The sequence below is a fragment of the Elephas maximus genome, chromosome 4 (assembly GCF_024166365.1).
Source record: "Elephas maximus indicus isolate mEleMax1 chromosome 4, mEleMax1 primary haplotype, whole genome shotgun sequence".
NCBI classification, from domain to species: domain Eukaryota; kingdom Metazoa; phylum Chordata; class Mammalia; order Proboscidea; family Elephantidae; genus Elephas; species Elephas maximus.
Genome location: NC_064822.1, coordinates 100,618,802 through 100,635,783, shown reverse-complemented (window position 1 = coordinate 100,635,783; position 16,982 = coordinate 100,618,802). Strand labels below are relative to the sequence as shown.

General features: G+C 35.5%; 1 protein-coding gene across 1 annotated transcript in view; it reads right to left on the bottom strand.

Moving 5' to 3' along the window:
* ARID2 (AT-rich interaction domain 2) overlaps positions 1–16,982 on the bottom strand; it is a 231,873-nt gene that overhangs the window by 108,453 nt on the left and 106,438 nt on the right. Inside the window, exon 4 of the mRNA XM_049882898.1 lies at positions 4,542–4,675. Within this exon, the coding sequence (XP_049738855.1) occupies positions 4,542–4,675 (134 nt within the window). The remainder of the gene's footprint in view (positions 1–4,541; positions 4,676–16,982) is intronic.

The window sequence follows — 16,982 nt, the reverse complement described above, 5'->3', positions numbered from 1 at the left end:
CTTGCTTCTAAGAAGCATTCTGGTTGTAGTTCTTCCAAGACAGATTTGTTTGTTGTTTTGGCAGTCCGTGATATACTCAATATTCTTCGCCAACACCACAGTTCAAAGGCGTTGATTCTTCTTCAGTATTCCTTATTCATTGTCCAGCTTTCACCTGCATATGATGCAATTGAAAATACCATGGCTTAGGTCAGGTGCTCCTTAGTCTTCAAGTTGACATCTTTGCTTTTCAACACTCTAAAAGAGGTCCTTTGCAGCAGATGTGCCCAAAGCAATGTGTCTTTTGATTTCTTGACTGCTGCTTCCATGGCTGTTGATTGTGGATCCAAGTAAAATGAGACCCTTGATGGCTTCAATCTTTTCTTTGTTTATCACGATGTTGCTTATCGGTCGAGTTCTGAGGATTTTTGTTTTCTTTATGTTGTGGTGTAATCCATACTGAAGGCTGTGGTCTTTGATCTTCATTAGTAAGTGCTTCAAGTCCTCTTCACTTTCAGAAAGCAAGGCTGTGTCATCTGCATAATGCAGGTTGTTAATGAGTCTTCCTCTAATCCTGATGCCCAGTTCTTCTTCGTACAGTCCAGCTTCTTGGTTTATTTGCTCAGCATACAGACTGAAAAGGTATGGTGAAAGGACCCAACCCTGATACACACCTTTCCTAACTTTAAACCACTCAGTATCCCCTTGTTCTCTCCGAACAACTGTCTTTTGATCTATGTACACACGTCCCTCATGAGCACAATTATGTGTTCTGGAATTCCCATTCTTCGCAATGTTATCTATAATTTGTTATGATCCACACAGTCGAATGACTTGGCATAGTCAATAAAACACAGGTAAATATCCTTCTGGTATTCTCTACTTTCAGCAAGGATCCATCTGGCATCAGCAACGATATTCCTGGTTACACGTCCTCTTCTGAATATGGCCTGAATTTCTAGCAGTTCCCTGTTGATATACTGCTGCAGCTGCTTTTGAATGATCTTCAGCAAAATTTTGCTTACATATGATATTAATGATATTGTTCTATAATTTCCACATTTAGTTGGATCACCTTTCTTGGGAATAGGCATAAATATGGATCTCTTCCAGGCAGTCGGCTAGGACGCTGTCTTCCATATCTCTTAGCATAGACAATTTAGCACTTCCAGTGCTGCATCGTTTGTTGAAACATCTCAATTGATACTCAGTCAATTCCCGGAGCCTTGATTTTCGACAATGCCTTCAGTGCCTGATCATATGCTACCTCTTGAAATGGCTGAACGTTGACAAATTCTTTTTGGTATAATGACTCTGTGTATTCCTTTCATCTTCTTTTGATACTTCCTGCGTCGTTTAACATTTTCCCCATGGAATCCTTCACTATTGCAACTCGAGGCTTGAATTTTTTCTTCAGTTCTTTCAGCTTGAGAAATGCCGAGCATGTTCTTCCCTTTCGGTTTTCTATCTCCAGCACTTTGCACATGTCAGTTATAATACTTTACTTTGTATTCTCAAGCCACCCTTTGAAATATTCTCTTCAGTTCTTTTACTTCATCGATTCTTCCTTTTGCTTTTGCCACTAGATGTTCGATAGCAAGTTTCAGAGTCTCCTCTGACATCCATCTTGGTCTCTTCTTTCTTTCCTTTCTTTTCAACGGCCTCTTGCTTTCTTCGTGTATGATATCTCTGATGTCATTCCATAACTCTTCTGGTCTTCAGTCAATAGCATTCAACGCGTCAAATCTATTCTTGACATGGTCTCTAAATTCAGGTGGGATATACTCAAGGTCGTACTTTGGCTCTCATGGACTTGCTCTGATTTTCTCCAGTTTTAGCTTGAACTTGCATATAAGCAATTGATGGTCTATTCCACAGTTGGTCCCTGGCCTTGTTCTGACTGATGATATTCAGCTTTTTCATTGTCTCTTTCCACAGATATAGTCAATTTGATTCCTGTGCGTTCCATCTAGCCAGATACATGTATATAGTTGCCATTAATAATTGGAACCTGCAGTGTACAAAGTATGAATCTAGGAAAATCGGAAATGGTCAAAAATGAAATGGAACACATTAACGTCGATATCCTAGGCATTAGTGAGCTGACATGGACTGGTATTGGCCATTATGAATTGGACAATCATATAGTTTACTCTGCTGGGAATGACAACTTGAAGAGGAATGGTGTTGCATTCATTGCCAGAAAGAACATTTCAAGATCTATCCTGAAGTACAACACTGTCAGTGATAGGATAATATCCATACGCCTACAAGGAAGACCAGTTAATACAACTATTACTGAAATTTACCCACCAACCACTAAGGCCAAGATGAAGAAATTGAAGATTTTTATCAGCTTCTGCAGTCTGAAATTAATCGAACATGCAATCAGGATGCATTATAACTGGTGACTGGAATGCAAAACTTGGAAAACAAAGAAGAAGGAGCAGTAGTTGGAAAATATGGCCTCGGTGACAGAAACATTGCCAGAGACTGAATGATTGGTAGTGGCTGGAGGACAGGGTTATTGTGTAAACAGTCTCAGAAACAGAGGATTATTTTCAAAGCTTTGAGGACTAATGTAATGTGTTCTGCTGACTTGCTTGGTGTCTGTTATGCCTTCTTTCCCTTCAGTTTCTCCCATTTGTAATGGAAATGTCTAGCTTGTGCCTATTCTGCCATTACACCTTTGGAAGCAGAGAACTTGTATTCTCAATTTCACAGATAAAGAAGAATTTTTGGATTTTGGACTTGGAGTTAAGACTTTTGCTATGATATGATGGGGTGAATATGTTTTGCTCATTGCAAGGATGTGATTTTTTGGGGACCAAAGGGTAGAATGTCACAGCTTGAATTATGTCCCCCCCCACCCCCCCACCCCCCCCACCCCTGCCACGTGTGTTTATCAACTTGGTTAAGCCATGATTCCCAGTATTCTGTCATTGGCCTCAACTTTGTGATTGTAATTTTATGTTAGGAGGATCAGGGTGAGATTGTAATACCACTTTCACTCAGATCATCTCCGTGATCCAAGGTAAAAGGCCTTTCCCTGGGGTATGGCTTGTACCAGCTTTTATCTCTAAAGAGATAAAATGACAGGGAAGCAAGCAGAGAGTTGGGCACCTCATATCACCAAGAAAGCAGGACCAGGAGCAGAGCGTGTCCTTTTGACATGGGGTCCCTGCGCCTGAGAAGCTCCTCAACCAGGGGAAGATTGAGGACAAGGACCTTCCTCCAGAGCCGACAGAGAGAAAAAGCCTTCCTCTGGAGCCGATGCCCTGAATTTGGACTTGTAACCTACTAGACTGTAAGAAAATAAATTTCTATTTGTTAAAGCCATCCGCTTGGGGTATTTCTGTTACGGCAGCACTAAATGACTAAAACACTAGCATAAATGAAATAGCTTAAGTGTAAGGATTTAAAAGAGACTGGCACTCTTACCAATGAATAATAAGAATAAAATAACTAGAACGAAAGTAACATTTAAAATATCAGTTTGAAAAAGAAAAATCTCTTTTTTAGGACAAATGTTGATAACTGAAGAAGCAGAAATGCTTATCTCTTCAGAGATCTCTTCCTACTCATCACAATCCCCAACCCCCACAGGCAACAAGCACTGGAACCCCCACGTGTATCCTACTTAAGAACCTCTTTATCATACTCTCAACCTGATTATTTCCAATTTGAGTCCAGCTCCTTTTAGCAGCAGATTCCCTCCTCCACAACCATTATAAAAATGACTTAAATGAAAAAATCTTCCTGATATCATGGCAGGAAATTCTTGTTGTTAGTCACTGTCAAGTCATTTTAACTCACGGCAACCCCATATGTGCAGAATAGAACTCCTCCATAGGGTTTTCAAGGCTGTGACCTTTCAGAAGCAAATAGCCAGGACCGTCTTTTGAGGCACCATGGGTTGGGTCTGAATCACCAACCATTTGGCTAGTAGTTGAGCGCTTAACTGTTTGTGTCACCCAGGGACTCCACAGCAGGAAAATAACACAGTAATTACAGGGAATTTTAATGAATCATGGTTCTGTGAATCCTAACAATTATATAAAGTCCAGTAGATGCTACATGGGCGTCCTCAGATTTCCTAATCCTAACAACAGCAACAAAAAAACAAACTTGTTGCTGTTGAGTTGATTCCGACTCATAGCGACCCTATAGGACAGAGTAGAACTGCCCTCCATACAGTTTCCAAGGAGCCCCTGGTGGGTTCGAGCTGCTGACGTTTTGGTTACCAGCCATAGCTCTTAACCACTACACCTATTTCCATTTTAGTGCATATTTCAGTTACGTGATTGCTAGTCAAAGCAATAAGGAAAAAAACTTTCACTTCAAAGAATAGGCATAACTCTGAAAATTCCTGCAACCAACCAAAAATCTTAAGCAGCTTGTGCTAGAAAGGGCCTGAAGCCAATTAGATGTTGATCTGTGACAGGTGCATTACCTCAAGGCCTTAAGTGTCCTCATGTGCAAAGTAAAACACTAATTAACTGAATGTTTACTCTAATTCAAAAATGTGGACCTATGTCATATTAAGTTTAAATGATATTTACCTGACACACTGTGTTGCTGGTAATTGTAGGAAGATGGAATTGCACCAATAGGAAGCTGGGGCTTTGGATTGCCTGGTGGTACCTCATCATCATCTTCCCCAAAATGATGAACTTTCTCGTACTTTTCTAGGTAACTGAAATAGAAAAACAGCATGGCAAAGATTTAAAAATAGATTTATGTCTTATTTTTTTAACTTCATGGCATATATCTGTTCTTCCTTTAATAGATTCGCAAAAATTAAAACAAAAAACCCCAGTAACTTAAGCAGTAATACCGTAGATAAACTCAATGCAACACTTCTAAAAGATAAACTCAAAAAGTTAACACTAAAACACTTAAAATCAAACTCTCAAAACACAAAGATAAAAAGAGAAGTTTAAAAACAGTAAAGAGAAGTGAATCATCACATACAAGGGATCTCTAACATGTGCTGACTTCTCCTCAGAAGCTGTGAAGGCCAAGAGGCAGTGGGAAGAAATATTTCAAGTGCTGAAAGAAAAGAATTGTTAACAAAGAACAACAAAGAATTCTATATCCAACAAAAACAGTCCTACAAAAATGAGGGCAAAGATACTTCCTAGATAGACAAAAGCTTAGAGAGTGTGTTATGACCAGATCTGCCCTACAACAAATACTAAAGGGAGTCCCTACAGGCTGAAACAAAAGGATACTAGACAGTAACTCGAAGCTGTATAAAGAACAAAAGATCTCTAATAAAGGGAATCTCATGCGTAAATATAGAGACCAGTTTTATACTAGTAATGTCTTTCATGATTTAAAAGATAAATGCATAAAGAAAAAACAAATTTAGGTTATTGGGCACAAAATGTTTAAAGACGTAATTTGTGACAACAACAAAACGGCGAGGGGAGGAGTAGTATAGAAAAGGAGTTAAATTATGCTACTGAAGTTGGTATCAATTTAAACTAGGTGGTCACAAATTAAGGATGTTAAATGCATGTATGTTGGCAAAATGAGCACACATACACAAAATATAAAAAATGTACACAAAGGGAATCAAAATGGTTAGCTAAAAAAAAACACACAAAAGTAGCAGTATGGGAGGAAATGAGGGACAAAAAAGGTATAAGACATACAAAAATCAGATAGCAAAATGGTAACAGTAAGGCCTTATTGGTAATTGCCATGAATGTAAATGATTACACACTCCAATCAAAAGGCAGATTATTGCAGAATGAATAACAATAAGTGATCCACTTATATGCTGTCTGCAAGAGACTCATTTTAGACCCAAAGACATGAATAGGTTGAAAGAGCGGAAAATATGAGCTATGATAAATATGAGATATGAGATAAAATAGACTAAGTCAAAATATGTTACAAGAGACAAGGAAGGGCATTGTGTAATTATAAAAGGTCAATTAATAAAGATATAACAATTATATATACACTTATATGCACCTAACAACAAAGCTTCAAGAAACATTAAAGGAACATTGAGAAAGCTGAAGGGAGAAAAAGACAATTTTAAAATAATCGTTGAAGACTTCCATGTATCACTTTTAATAATGAATATACTATCTAGACAGAAAACCAATATGGAAATGGAGGGCTTGAACGCTATAAAACAAACTAGACCTAACAGACATACATAGTACACTTTACCACCAAACACAGGATATGCATTCTTTTCTAGTGCACATGGGTCATTCTTCAGGATAGACCAAGTATTAGGTCACAAAACAAGTCTTAATTGATTTAAAAAGAGTGAAGTCATACAACGTATCTTCTCCAAAAACAATGGAATGTAACTACAAATTAGGAACAGAAAGAAAATTGGAAGTTTCACAAATATGTGGAAATTAAAAAACACACTATTAAACAACAAATGGGTCAAAAAAGACATCACAGGGTAATTAGAAAATACTTAAAGGTGAATGAAAACAAAAGCACGATATGCCAGAACTTATGGGATACACTAAAGGCAGTGCTCAAAGGAAAATTTATAGTTGTAAATTTTAGGAATACCTAAAATCAATAACCTAACTTTGTACCTTGAGGAACTAGAAAAAGAAGCACAAACTAAGCCCAGGGCTACCACAGAGAAAAACATAAAAGATTAAAGGAGAGATAAATGGAATAGAGATTGTAAAAACAAAACAGAGAATCAATGAAACCAAAAGCTGGTTATCTGAAAAGATCAATAAACCCAACAAACTTTATTAGCTAATGTGAGAACAACAGGAAACCCTGGTGGCATAGTGGTTCAGTGCTATGGCTGCGAACCAAAGGGTTGGCAGTTCAAATCCGCCAGGCGCTCCTTGGAAACCCTATAGGGCAGTTCTACTCTGTCCTATAGGGTCGCTATGAGTCAGAATCGACTCAACGGCACTGGGTTTGGTTTGGTTTTTTTTTTTTTTTTTTTTGGTGAGAACAACAACAAAAAGATGCAAAAGCTAAAATACAACAAATGAAAATAAGGACATTAACTATCAACCCTACAGAAATGAAAAGGATTATAAAACATTATGACCATATGCCTTCAGTGGTGAATTCTACCAAACATTTAAAGAAGAATTAATACCAATCCGTCCTAACCATTTCCAAAAAATAAAAGGGGAATCACTTCCTAACTCCTTCTATGAGGCTGGCATTATCCTTACACTAAAGCCAGACTAAGACACTGAAAGAAAATAAAACTACAGATCAATATCCCTTATGAATATAGCTGTAAAAATAGTCAACAAAATACTAGCAAACAGGATCCAACTGCACATCAATAAAAGCATACACCATGACTAGGTGAGATTTATACCAGGAATGCAAGAGTGACTCAACATAAGAATATCAATGTATTATACCACATTCATGGAACAAAAGAAAACAATCACCTGATCATCTTAATTGATGTAGAAAAAGCATCTGAAAAAATTAACGCCGATAAAAACACTTAGCCAACTAGGAATAGAAAAGAAACTCATCAATATTATGATAAAGGGTGCTATGAAAAACCTACTGCTAACATCATACTCAATGGTGTAAGTCTGAAAGCTTAACTCCTAAAATCAGGAACAAGACAAGGATGCCCTCTTTCACCACTGCTGGTCAACACTGTATTGGAAGTTCTAGCCAGAGCAATAAAAAAGAGAAAAAATTATCCAAATCAGAGAGGAAGAGGTAAAACTGTGTCTATTTACAGATCTGATCCTATATACAGAAAATCCCAAAGAATCCACAAGAAAGCTAACAGAGCAAATAAACAAATTCAGCTAAGATACAGGGTACTGGATCAACACACAAAAAATCAGTTGTGTTTCTATGCAACGGCAATGAAGAACCTAAAAAGGGATTTTGAAAAGCAATTCCATTTATAATAGCATTTAAAAGAATAAAATACCAAGGAAAAAATTTAACTAAGGAGGTGAAAAACTTACATACTGAAAACTATAAAACCCTGCTGAAAGTAAAGCAGACATTCAAAGTTCATGGATTGGAAGAGTTAATATTGTTAAGATGTCCATACTACCTAACGCAATCTATAGATTCAAAGTAATCACTTACAGAATTACAACAGCCATTTTTTCCTAAAAAATGGAAAAACTGATCCTCAAATTCATACAGAATGGCAGGGGGCCCTGAGTAGCCAAAAGAGTCTTTAAACAGATGAAAAAAATAGGAGGGCTCAAACTTTTTTCATTTCAAAATATATAGCAAAAATAATCAAAACAGCATAGTACTATTATAAAGACAGACATATAGACCAAGGGAACAGAACTGAAAATCCACAAATAAACCCATACATATGGTCAACTGATTTTTGACAAAGGTGCCAAATCCACTTAATGGGGAAAGAATAGTCTCTTCAACAAAGTGTGGAAACAACTGGATCTACACATAAATAAAATTGACCCATACCTCACATCATGTACAAAAATTAACTCAAGATGGATCAGCGATATAAATATAAGAACTAAACCAGAAAACTCTTATGAGAAAACATAAAGGTAATGCTTCAAAACCTTGTTCTTGACGATGGATTCTCAGATATGACAACAAAAGCATGAGCAACAAAACAATAAACTGGAAATGATCAGAATTTAAAACTTCTGAGAATCAAAGAATTTTATCAAGAAAGTGAAGAGGCAACCTACAGAATGGGAGAACATATTTGGTAATCATATAAGTGACGGACTTAATATCCAAAATATATAAAGAATTCCTACAACTCATTAAGAAAGACAAATACCCAATTTAAAAATGAACACAAGATTTACACAGATATTTCTCCAAATAGGATATACAAACGGCCAATAAACACATGAAAAGATGCTCAATGTCATTAGTCCTTAGAGAAATGCAAATCAAAAGCACATGGAGATGCCATTTCATGTCCACTGGGATGGCTATTGGTATGAACTGAATTGCATCCCCGAAAATATATTTTGAAATTCTAACTCCTGTACCTACAAATATGACCCTGTTAGGGACTGTCTTTGGTTATGCTAATAAGGGCATACCAGAGTAGAGTGGATCCTAAATGTAATCACTTCAGAGTTACAGGCAGACCAGATTAGACAGAGACACACACAAAGGGGAGACAGATGCCAAGTAAGGACCCATCTATAAGCAAAGGAACGCCAAGGATTTCCAGAGACACCAGAAACTAGGAGAGAGGCCCAAAGAAAGAACTGACTTTCTTAAGACCCTGATTTGGATTTTTAGCCTACAAAGCTGTGAAAAAATTAATTTGTTGTCTAAAGCCACCCACTTGTTGTATATCTTGTTATGACAGTACTATCAAAACTAAGACAGCTATTATCAGAAAAACGAAAATAATAAGTTGGCAGAGATGTGGAGAAATTTTAACTATCATGCATTGGTGGTAGGACTGTAAAATGGTGCAGCTGCTGTGGAAAAGTGGTCATTTATCAAAAATTTAAACATACAAAGAGGTTGAGAATGGATGTACAACTTGAAGAATGCAATCAATGTCACCAAACTGCACATGTAGAAATGGCTGAATTGGTGCATATTTTGCTATATATATTATCAACATCAAAAAAGTTAAACATAGAATTACCATATGACCCAGCAATGCAACTGCTAGGTATATACCAGGAAGACATAAAAGCATGGACTCAAATAGACAATTGTACACAAATATTCATTGCAGCATTATTCATAATAGCAAAAGGGCAGAAAAAACTCAAATGTCTACCAAAAGACGAACAGATAAATAAAATGCGATATAAACATACAATGGATTAATATTCATCCATAAAGAGAAATGATGTTCTGATACATGGTATAAAATGGATGAATCATGAAAACATTATGCTAAGTGAAACAAGCATTCACAAAAGGACATATATTGTATGATTCCACTTATACTCTGGTGGTGCAGTGGTTAAGACCTCAGCTGCTAACCCAAAGGTGTGCAGTTTGAATCCACCAGCCAGCCATTCCTTGGAAACCCTATGGGGCAGTCCTACAGGACTGCTACTGAGTATGTAATATCCAGAACAGGCAAATGCATGGACCAAAAGTTTTGTTTTTTTTTTTTTTTTTGGTTACCACAGTTACTATAGACTTGGGGAGGGAAGAATGGGGTGTTACTGCTTTAGGGGGTACTGAGTTTAGGGTGATGAAAAACTTTTTGAAACAGATAGTTGTAATGGTTGTACAATGTGGTAAATGTAGTTAATATCACTGAATTGTACACTTAAAAATGATTAAAATGGCTCCCCCTCGAAAACATGCAGATACATCTTGGTGAGACATTTAAGCTTCAAACATAAAGACAGCTCCTAGAATTACCCAGAAACTTCCTTCTCCCAAACCTCAAAAAAGATACACAGAAACAACTGGATTAGGCTCTATATTCTCTTCAAAATTAACTGCTAGAAGATAACGAAAAACAAATTTCAAAGTTTTAAGTAAAAAAAGGTTATTTCACAAGAATTCCATACCCAACCAAGCTGCTCACCAGGGAAGACAATGGACGTCCATTTTTAGATATGTAAAGACTCAGAAAGAATAAAGCCACATGGCTCTCCTAAAAAAAAAAAAAAGCACTCAAATTTAAGTACTCTAATTGTTAAAACTAAAAACATCCATTGCCCTCGAGTTGATTCTGACTCTTAGTGACCCTGTAAGACGGAGTAGAACTGCCCTATAGGGTTTCCAAGACTGTAAATCTTTATGGAAGCAGGCTACTGCATCTTTCTCCCATGGCACAGCTGGTGGGTTCTAACCATCCACCATTTGGTAAGCAGCAGAGTGCTTTAACCACGTGCCACCAGGGCTCTGACAAGTGAATCAAAATTAAGGAATGGTTAAGTAGCAATAAAGATGAACACAGAAACTACTTAAATATAGACATACAAGAGAATGCAAATTCATTCATAATTCCAAAAAGAGACATAGAAAATATAAAAGCTTGAAAAAGATACCCCCAATATAAGGTTCAAGAACTTTTCCCCCAAAATGAGAAAAGAGGCAGAAGTAATAAGAAGAATTGAAACTGTATTCTATGTGTTATTTATGTTGGAAGAGTGAACAAGTTTATTCTCACAGCTAATATTAAGGGAAATATGTTCTCAGTTGCGTTTCCAAACATTTTTCAAGTGTGTAACAGCAAAATAAAATCAGAATTATTGCTTTCCAAATCACCATTAGGAAATAAAAAATTATTGCATGTAATCTGTAGAGAAAATAAAGAATACCCCATGACACAGCAATTTCACTCTTAGGCATACATATCCCAGAAAAAACTGGAAATAACCCAAATATTCATTAATGGTAATATGGACAAAAACTGTGGAATATTTATGCAATGAAATATTATATGGCAATGTAAATTAATAAACTTGAACACACATGATTATCAATAATAAAATGTTGATTAAGTTTTTTTTTTTCAAACAATACATACATTATTATCCCACTTATAAGATGGTCATAAACAAGCAAAAAACTTAAAATATATTTTTTAGCAATAGACAAGTATGTGCAAAACTCTAAAGAAAAGAATGATAATCACCTAGAAGATAAACTAGGGGTTATCTCTCTGGAGGAACAAGCAATAAAGAGAGGACCACAGGGTACTTCAAAGATATTAGTACTGTTTTTTTTGTGTGTGTGTGTGTTGGTGTGGATAAACTTACATGTATTAAGTTATTTTTGTGTGTATGGTATATTTCACAATTAAAAAAATATCAGAACAACAACAGTGTTATTTCAAGCTTTCAAAGAACTGATATTCCCATTGTTACGGAAAATGTTTCTAATTAAAGAAAAAGATGGAAGCTTCCTGAAAACTGCAATCTAGCAAAGCTGACAAATTTAATAAAAATTTAAGTAAAAACCAAAATGACTACATATATAAGTACTAGGAAAAAATTCTTACTACATATTAAACACACACACCCAAGATTCTGAAGACTTAATTCCAGAGATTCAAGGATAAGTCAATATTGACAATTTATTAACATTAAACTCACCTACTACCAAAGATGAAAATTTATATTATCTGAACAAAGGATGCCAAAGGGCATTTAACAAAATTATGCACCCGTGCTTCATTAGAAAACAACAAAAGGAGACATTTAATTTATAAAGAATTACAAACTACATCTGCTTTTGGATCTCTGGTTTAGCCCCTTTCTTGTACAACTGAGAGAATATCCAATCTACTTCCTTTCCCAGTACAGGCTTTCTCAGGACATCATAACCCCAAATATGAGCCTTAGTTCTTATTTCTGAAGAGTACCCTTCAAAGTAAGGCACACACACAATATACTCCAACAGATATTTAATTTGTGGATTGACAATGCCTCTTCTCCACGTAGTGATGTCTGTGTTTGTGTAGTTAAGTGAATTTAAAAATAATATTTAATTTTAACTAAACTCTCAAAAAGGACAAGAAAACTAATTACTGCCAAGAAACCAGTTTGAATAATAATGCAAGCAAAAATAAACAAGAAAATGGCAGAACTGACACTTCTAACATGAGCCCTGTCAACCATACTGAGATAAAAACAATGACAATGCAATCAGATATGAAAGATTTCAAAATTATCAAGAAAACCTTAACTGTACATTTAAATGCACAAACGCTGATGATGAACCCATCCTAGGTTAATGCTGTACCTTTTATGTTACCTGATAATTTGCACAATGCTTAAAACCAAGTATCCAGAATATGAAGACAAATCTTTACATTTTTTCAGCAATATTTTCTAGGTCATGCAAACAATCAATATTAAATATTGATTATTTAAAAATATATATTATTAACAGTAAGTGTACTGATAAATATTTAGAAGTGTCTTTTCAAAGGCAGTAACTTTGGTAACACTGGGGAAACATTTCTTCCCTCATGCAAAAAATGTCTAATTAATAACAGAGACAATACAGCAACAGAACAAATACACTGCTTTCGTCACCAAATACCGTGAAGACGTGACCAGAAAACAGTATTTAAGAGTTGAAGAAACAAGGATTAGAGCAAATTACATCATGTAGAAGGTATTCCATATAACTGAATTCAAATACAGATGTTTCTAACTAGATTCTCTCAAAAACAAAGTTCATGAAGAACTACTTTTTGGTGAGTCAGTAAAGGAAACCTGTACCAGAGAAGATATATTCTCATAAGCAAATGACTTTTTTAGGAAAAAGGTTTTCAGGAAAATGTTAATTCTACTAATAGCTGCAATGACGAAACAGCCGCATTAGCTGGAAGAGGACAAGACAAGACTGAGGAAGACCAAAAACCAAAAAACCAAACGCATTTCGACTCATGGACACCATGTCAAAATCATTTATTGCATTCTTCACAGACAAGCTAATGCAGCAAAGAAGTTGAAATCACAAGTGCCAAAAGTGCTAAAGGATGATTTCAACTAGTCAACTGTATAAAAACAAGACCTTTAAAATGTAGTAAAATATTCACATATAATTCATAATTAGGTGGGAAGTGACTATGAAAACCTATCATATCACACAGAAGTTGCCTGCATATTTTCGCAAAGAGAACTTGAAAGTGCTGCCAATCCTGAGAAAGAGTTACACATTTACTTTTCCAAAAGCGCAGGAGTTCTAAACATGCTGACATTTCCTGTGATAACATGAGGTGACGAACAGTATCTCAACTAGCAGATCATTTAGAAAACAAAATGGACATCTAATCTCCCCTTTAAGGTTAAGGTGAAGTTTCAACAATGAATAGAAAGCACTTACATAAACAAAATCTTCATGCTATGGAGAAAGCAGAGTTCTTTTTTTTAAAGGATTTTTCAAGTGTTTTAAAAGGGATTTCCTTCCAGTATGATTTTGTTACTGAAAATAATGTGCATGTGTCATATACTGAAACTCTCATATCTGCACTGAACTAGGAAATAGAACTTCCCAACCTATTTAAAAACTTCTCCAAGTTTCCATGGGCTTTGAATCCTTTAAAAACAACTTTTATATTGATACACATTTTCATAAAGTTGCAAGAATTGTACAAAGAACTCATGAATACCCTCTATCCAGATATACCAACTGCTTACATTTTGCTTCATTTACTTTATCATATTGTCACTCTCTCTCTCTACACACACACACTTTTTCCTCAACCATTTAAGTTGCTTTTCCTTGTTTTTCATGACCTTGACGTTTCTTAAAAGGTCAGTTATTTTTGTTGAATGTTCCTCAATTTGTCTGATGTTTCCTCATAATTAGATGCAGAGAATGCATTTTTGGTATGAATACCACAGAAGTGACTTTGTATCCTCAGTACATATACACCTAGGTAGGTCCATCATGTCATGTTCCACTGCTGGTGCTGTTAACTTTGACTACTATTAAGGTTGGGTTTACTTGGTTAATCCACTGTACTCTTTTCCTTTTTGTAATTAATAACTAATTTGTGGAGGGACACTTTAAGGCTATATATGTATCCTGTTCAAATTCTCACTCACTAGTTTTAGCATTCATTTTTTAATCAATCAAGGCATCTTGCTGGCACTTGGGTGCTAACCAGCTGCTTTGGGGAAGAAAGGTGTGACAACCTGCTTCCTTAAATAATTAAACAGCCTTGGAAATTCTACAAGGCAGTTCTACTCTGTCCTGTAGGGTCGCTAAGAGTCAGAATCAACTCAACAGCACACAACAGCAATGAATCAATTATTTTTCTAACTACATTATTAGTTGGCATTCTACTGCAAAGAAGCTTTCTATTCCTCCCCCTTCATTCATTCGTTACCACTCAGATATTCTACTGTATGAATATTATATTCCTATCATTATTTATTCTGATGCCTAAATGGTCCCAGATTTGGCCAGTGAGTGTACTTTCAAGCTCACTTCTGTATCCTTTCGGTGTGCCCCTATTATTTTTTTTCAGCGATTCCTTGCTTTACAGCACACACAGCAAGATGCTTCAGGTTCATTGTGTATTTTCCCTGCTCCAGTCCTAATCATCCTTTTCACTAAGGAACACTGCTATTTCTTTTTAACAAGGAATAGTTTCAAAACCAATACCTGGATATGAGGTGTGCTCATTGCTTACAGGGGTATCTTTGCTTCTAGACCCTTTCAACCCAACAACCCAGTGCCCTCAACTGCCAATGCTTTGATTAGCAAACGTAGGACTTAACCACTTCGCCACCAAGGTTTCCGACCCTTTCAAAGTATAATATAAACACATGTATGCAAATATATGCAAACACCTATTTCTGTACTTCTATAAAAGGATAAGTTCATACTGATACTTCTAATGTCAATTCAACACCACAGTTCCCCCCTCATATTTTTAACTCCCTTCACCAATAGTGAGAAACTTGATTCACGTTACTCTCAGTAAAATTATGTATTTGCTCAGTTCTACAGTAACCAAACCTTCTACAATTCAAAACGGTTTTTACACTTCTTTTTGTCTTTAGATCAATCATTTGAAACACAATTAGGCCCATCTGTTTCTCTTTGTATTCTGCTTTAGGCTTATTTGTTCATATTCTTGTTGATCTTATTTAATTACTTCTTTTTATTAATTATCAATCTATTTTCAATATGAAAATGAAATTTGTGGGTTACACAGCTAAAGCAGTGATTAGGAATAATTTACACGATGTGTTTTATTTTTTAAAAAATTCTTTTGGTATTTAGGAAGGGCTGTGTTTTTGTTTTATTGATTACCTCTGTACTCATACATATGTAATGCTTTAATCTGCTTTAGTATTTTATCTTTTTTTTTTTTTTGGTACCATTAAAATTTATTTTTAAGCATACCCTAACATAATTTTTTAAATAGATGATATATTCACATGGTTCAGAGGGGCACAATGAAAACTCTATCCACCCCATCTGGTCCCCTATCATTCAGTTTCCATTCAATGGCCCCAAACCACTGTTATTTTCCAGTGTATCCTTCCAGAGTTTCTTGGAGTATATGTAAGGAAATATAAAAGTATAAATAGGTTATTATTTACTCTTTTTACACATACTGTTCTTAAATTTTTTTTTACTTATTTTATCATAATAGGTGTTGTCTCGTCCCAGATCCGTACATAGTTTCCTCATTTTTAAGCAGATGCACAGTATTTCATTGTATGGATGTACCAGAACTTATGGAACCAGTCTCCTACCGATGGGTATTTCGGTTGTTTCTACCATCTTGCTGTGGTAAGCAATGCTGAAGTTTACATATGTCATTTCACACATGCATAGAGTGTATCTGTATCATAAACATTCCTAAAATAGAAATTCTAGATCAAAAGGTGTCATAGATATTGTCTGCCTTCCATAGAAATTGTACTGATTTATACTCCCCCAGCAATGTATAAGACTACTGTTTCCCACATTCTTGTCAATTGAGAGTGTTATCAGACTTTTAGATTTTTGTCAATCTAATAGATTTACATTTTTTGTTCTTGTGCCTCTGTGATGTCAATTTTTAATAGTATCTTCTGGTTTCCACAATTGCTTCTACAACAATCAATAAGAAGATTCTTTCTTCTTTACCTCTTCTTTTCCTTTATAATTACATTATTTCTACTTTGTAAGCATAAGATTTACATATTGTTCTTCCACCCTAGTTGCCATCAATGTTTTCGTCTTAGATCTACAATTAAATATATTTAATATTAACCGTCAGTCCTTTTGTAGGTATTTTACTAAAAAAAACTCTTGGTTGGATAAACTTCGTGTTCAAGAATGATTTGTATATACAGTATTCTCTATGTTTTTGCACATTTAAAGTATTTTTCTATTCTTGATTCTTGAAGAATGGCTTGGTTCTATATAAAATTCTTCATTTGCACTTTTCCTTGAGTTTCTTCAAAGTGCGTCTCCATTGTTATCTTGCTTTGTATGCTTTCTCTTAAGGAATCATAGAAAAGAATTCTTGTTCTGTCAGTTATTTTTTTTATTCCTGGAGACTCTGAAAAGTTCTGTTTTTAATCTTTAAGGTCTAATAGCCTTCCAACTATATG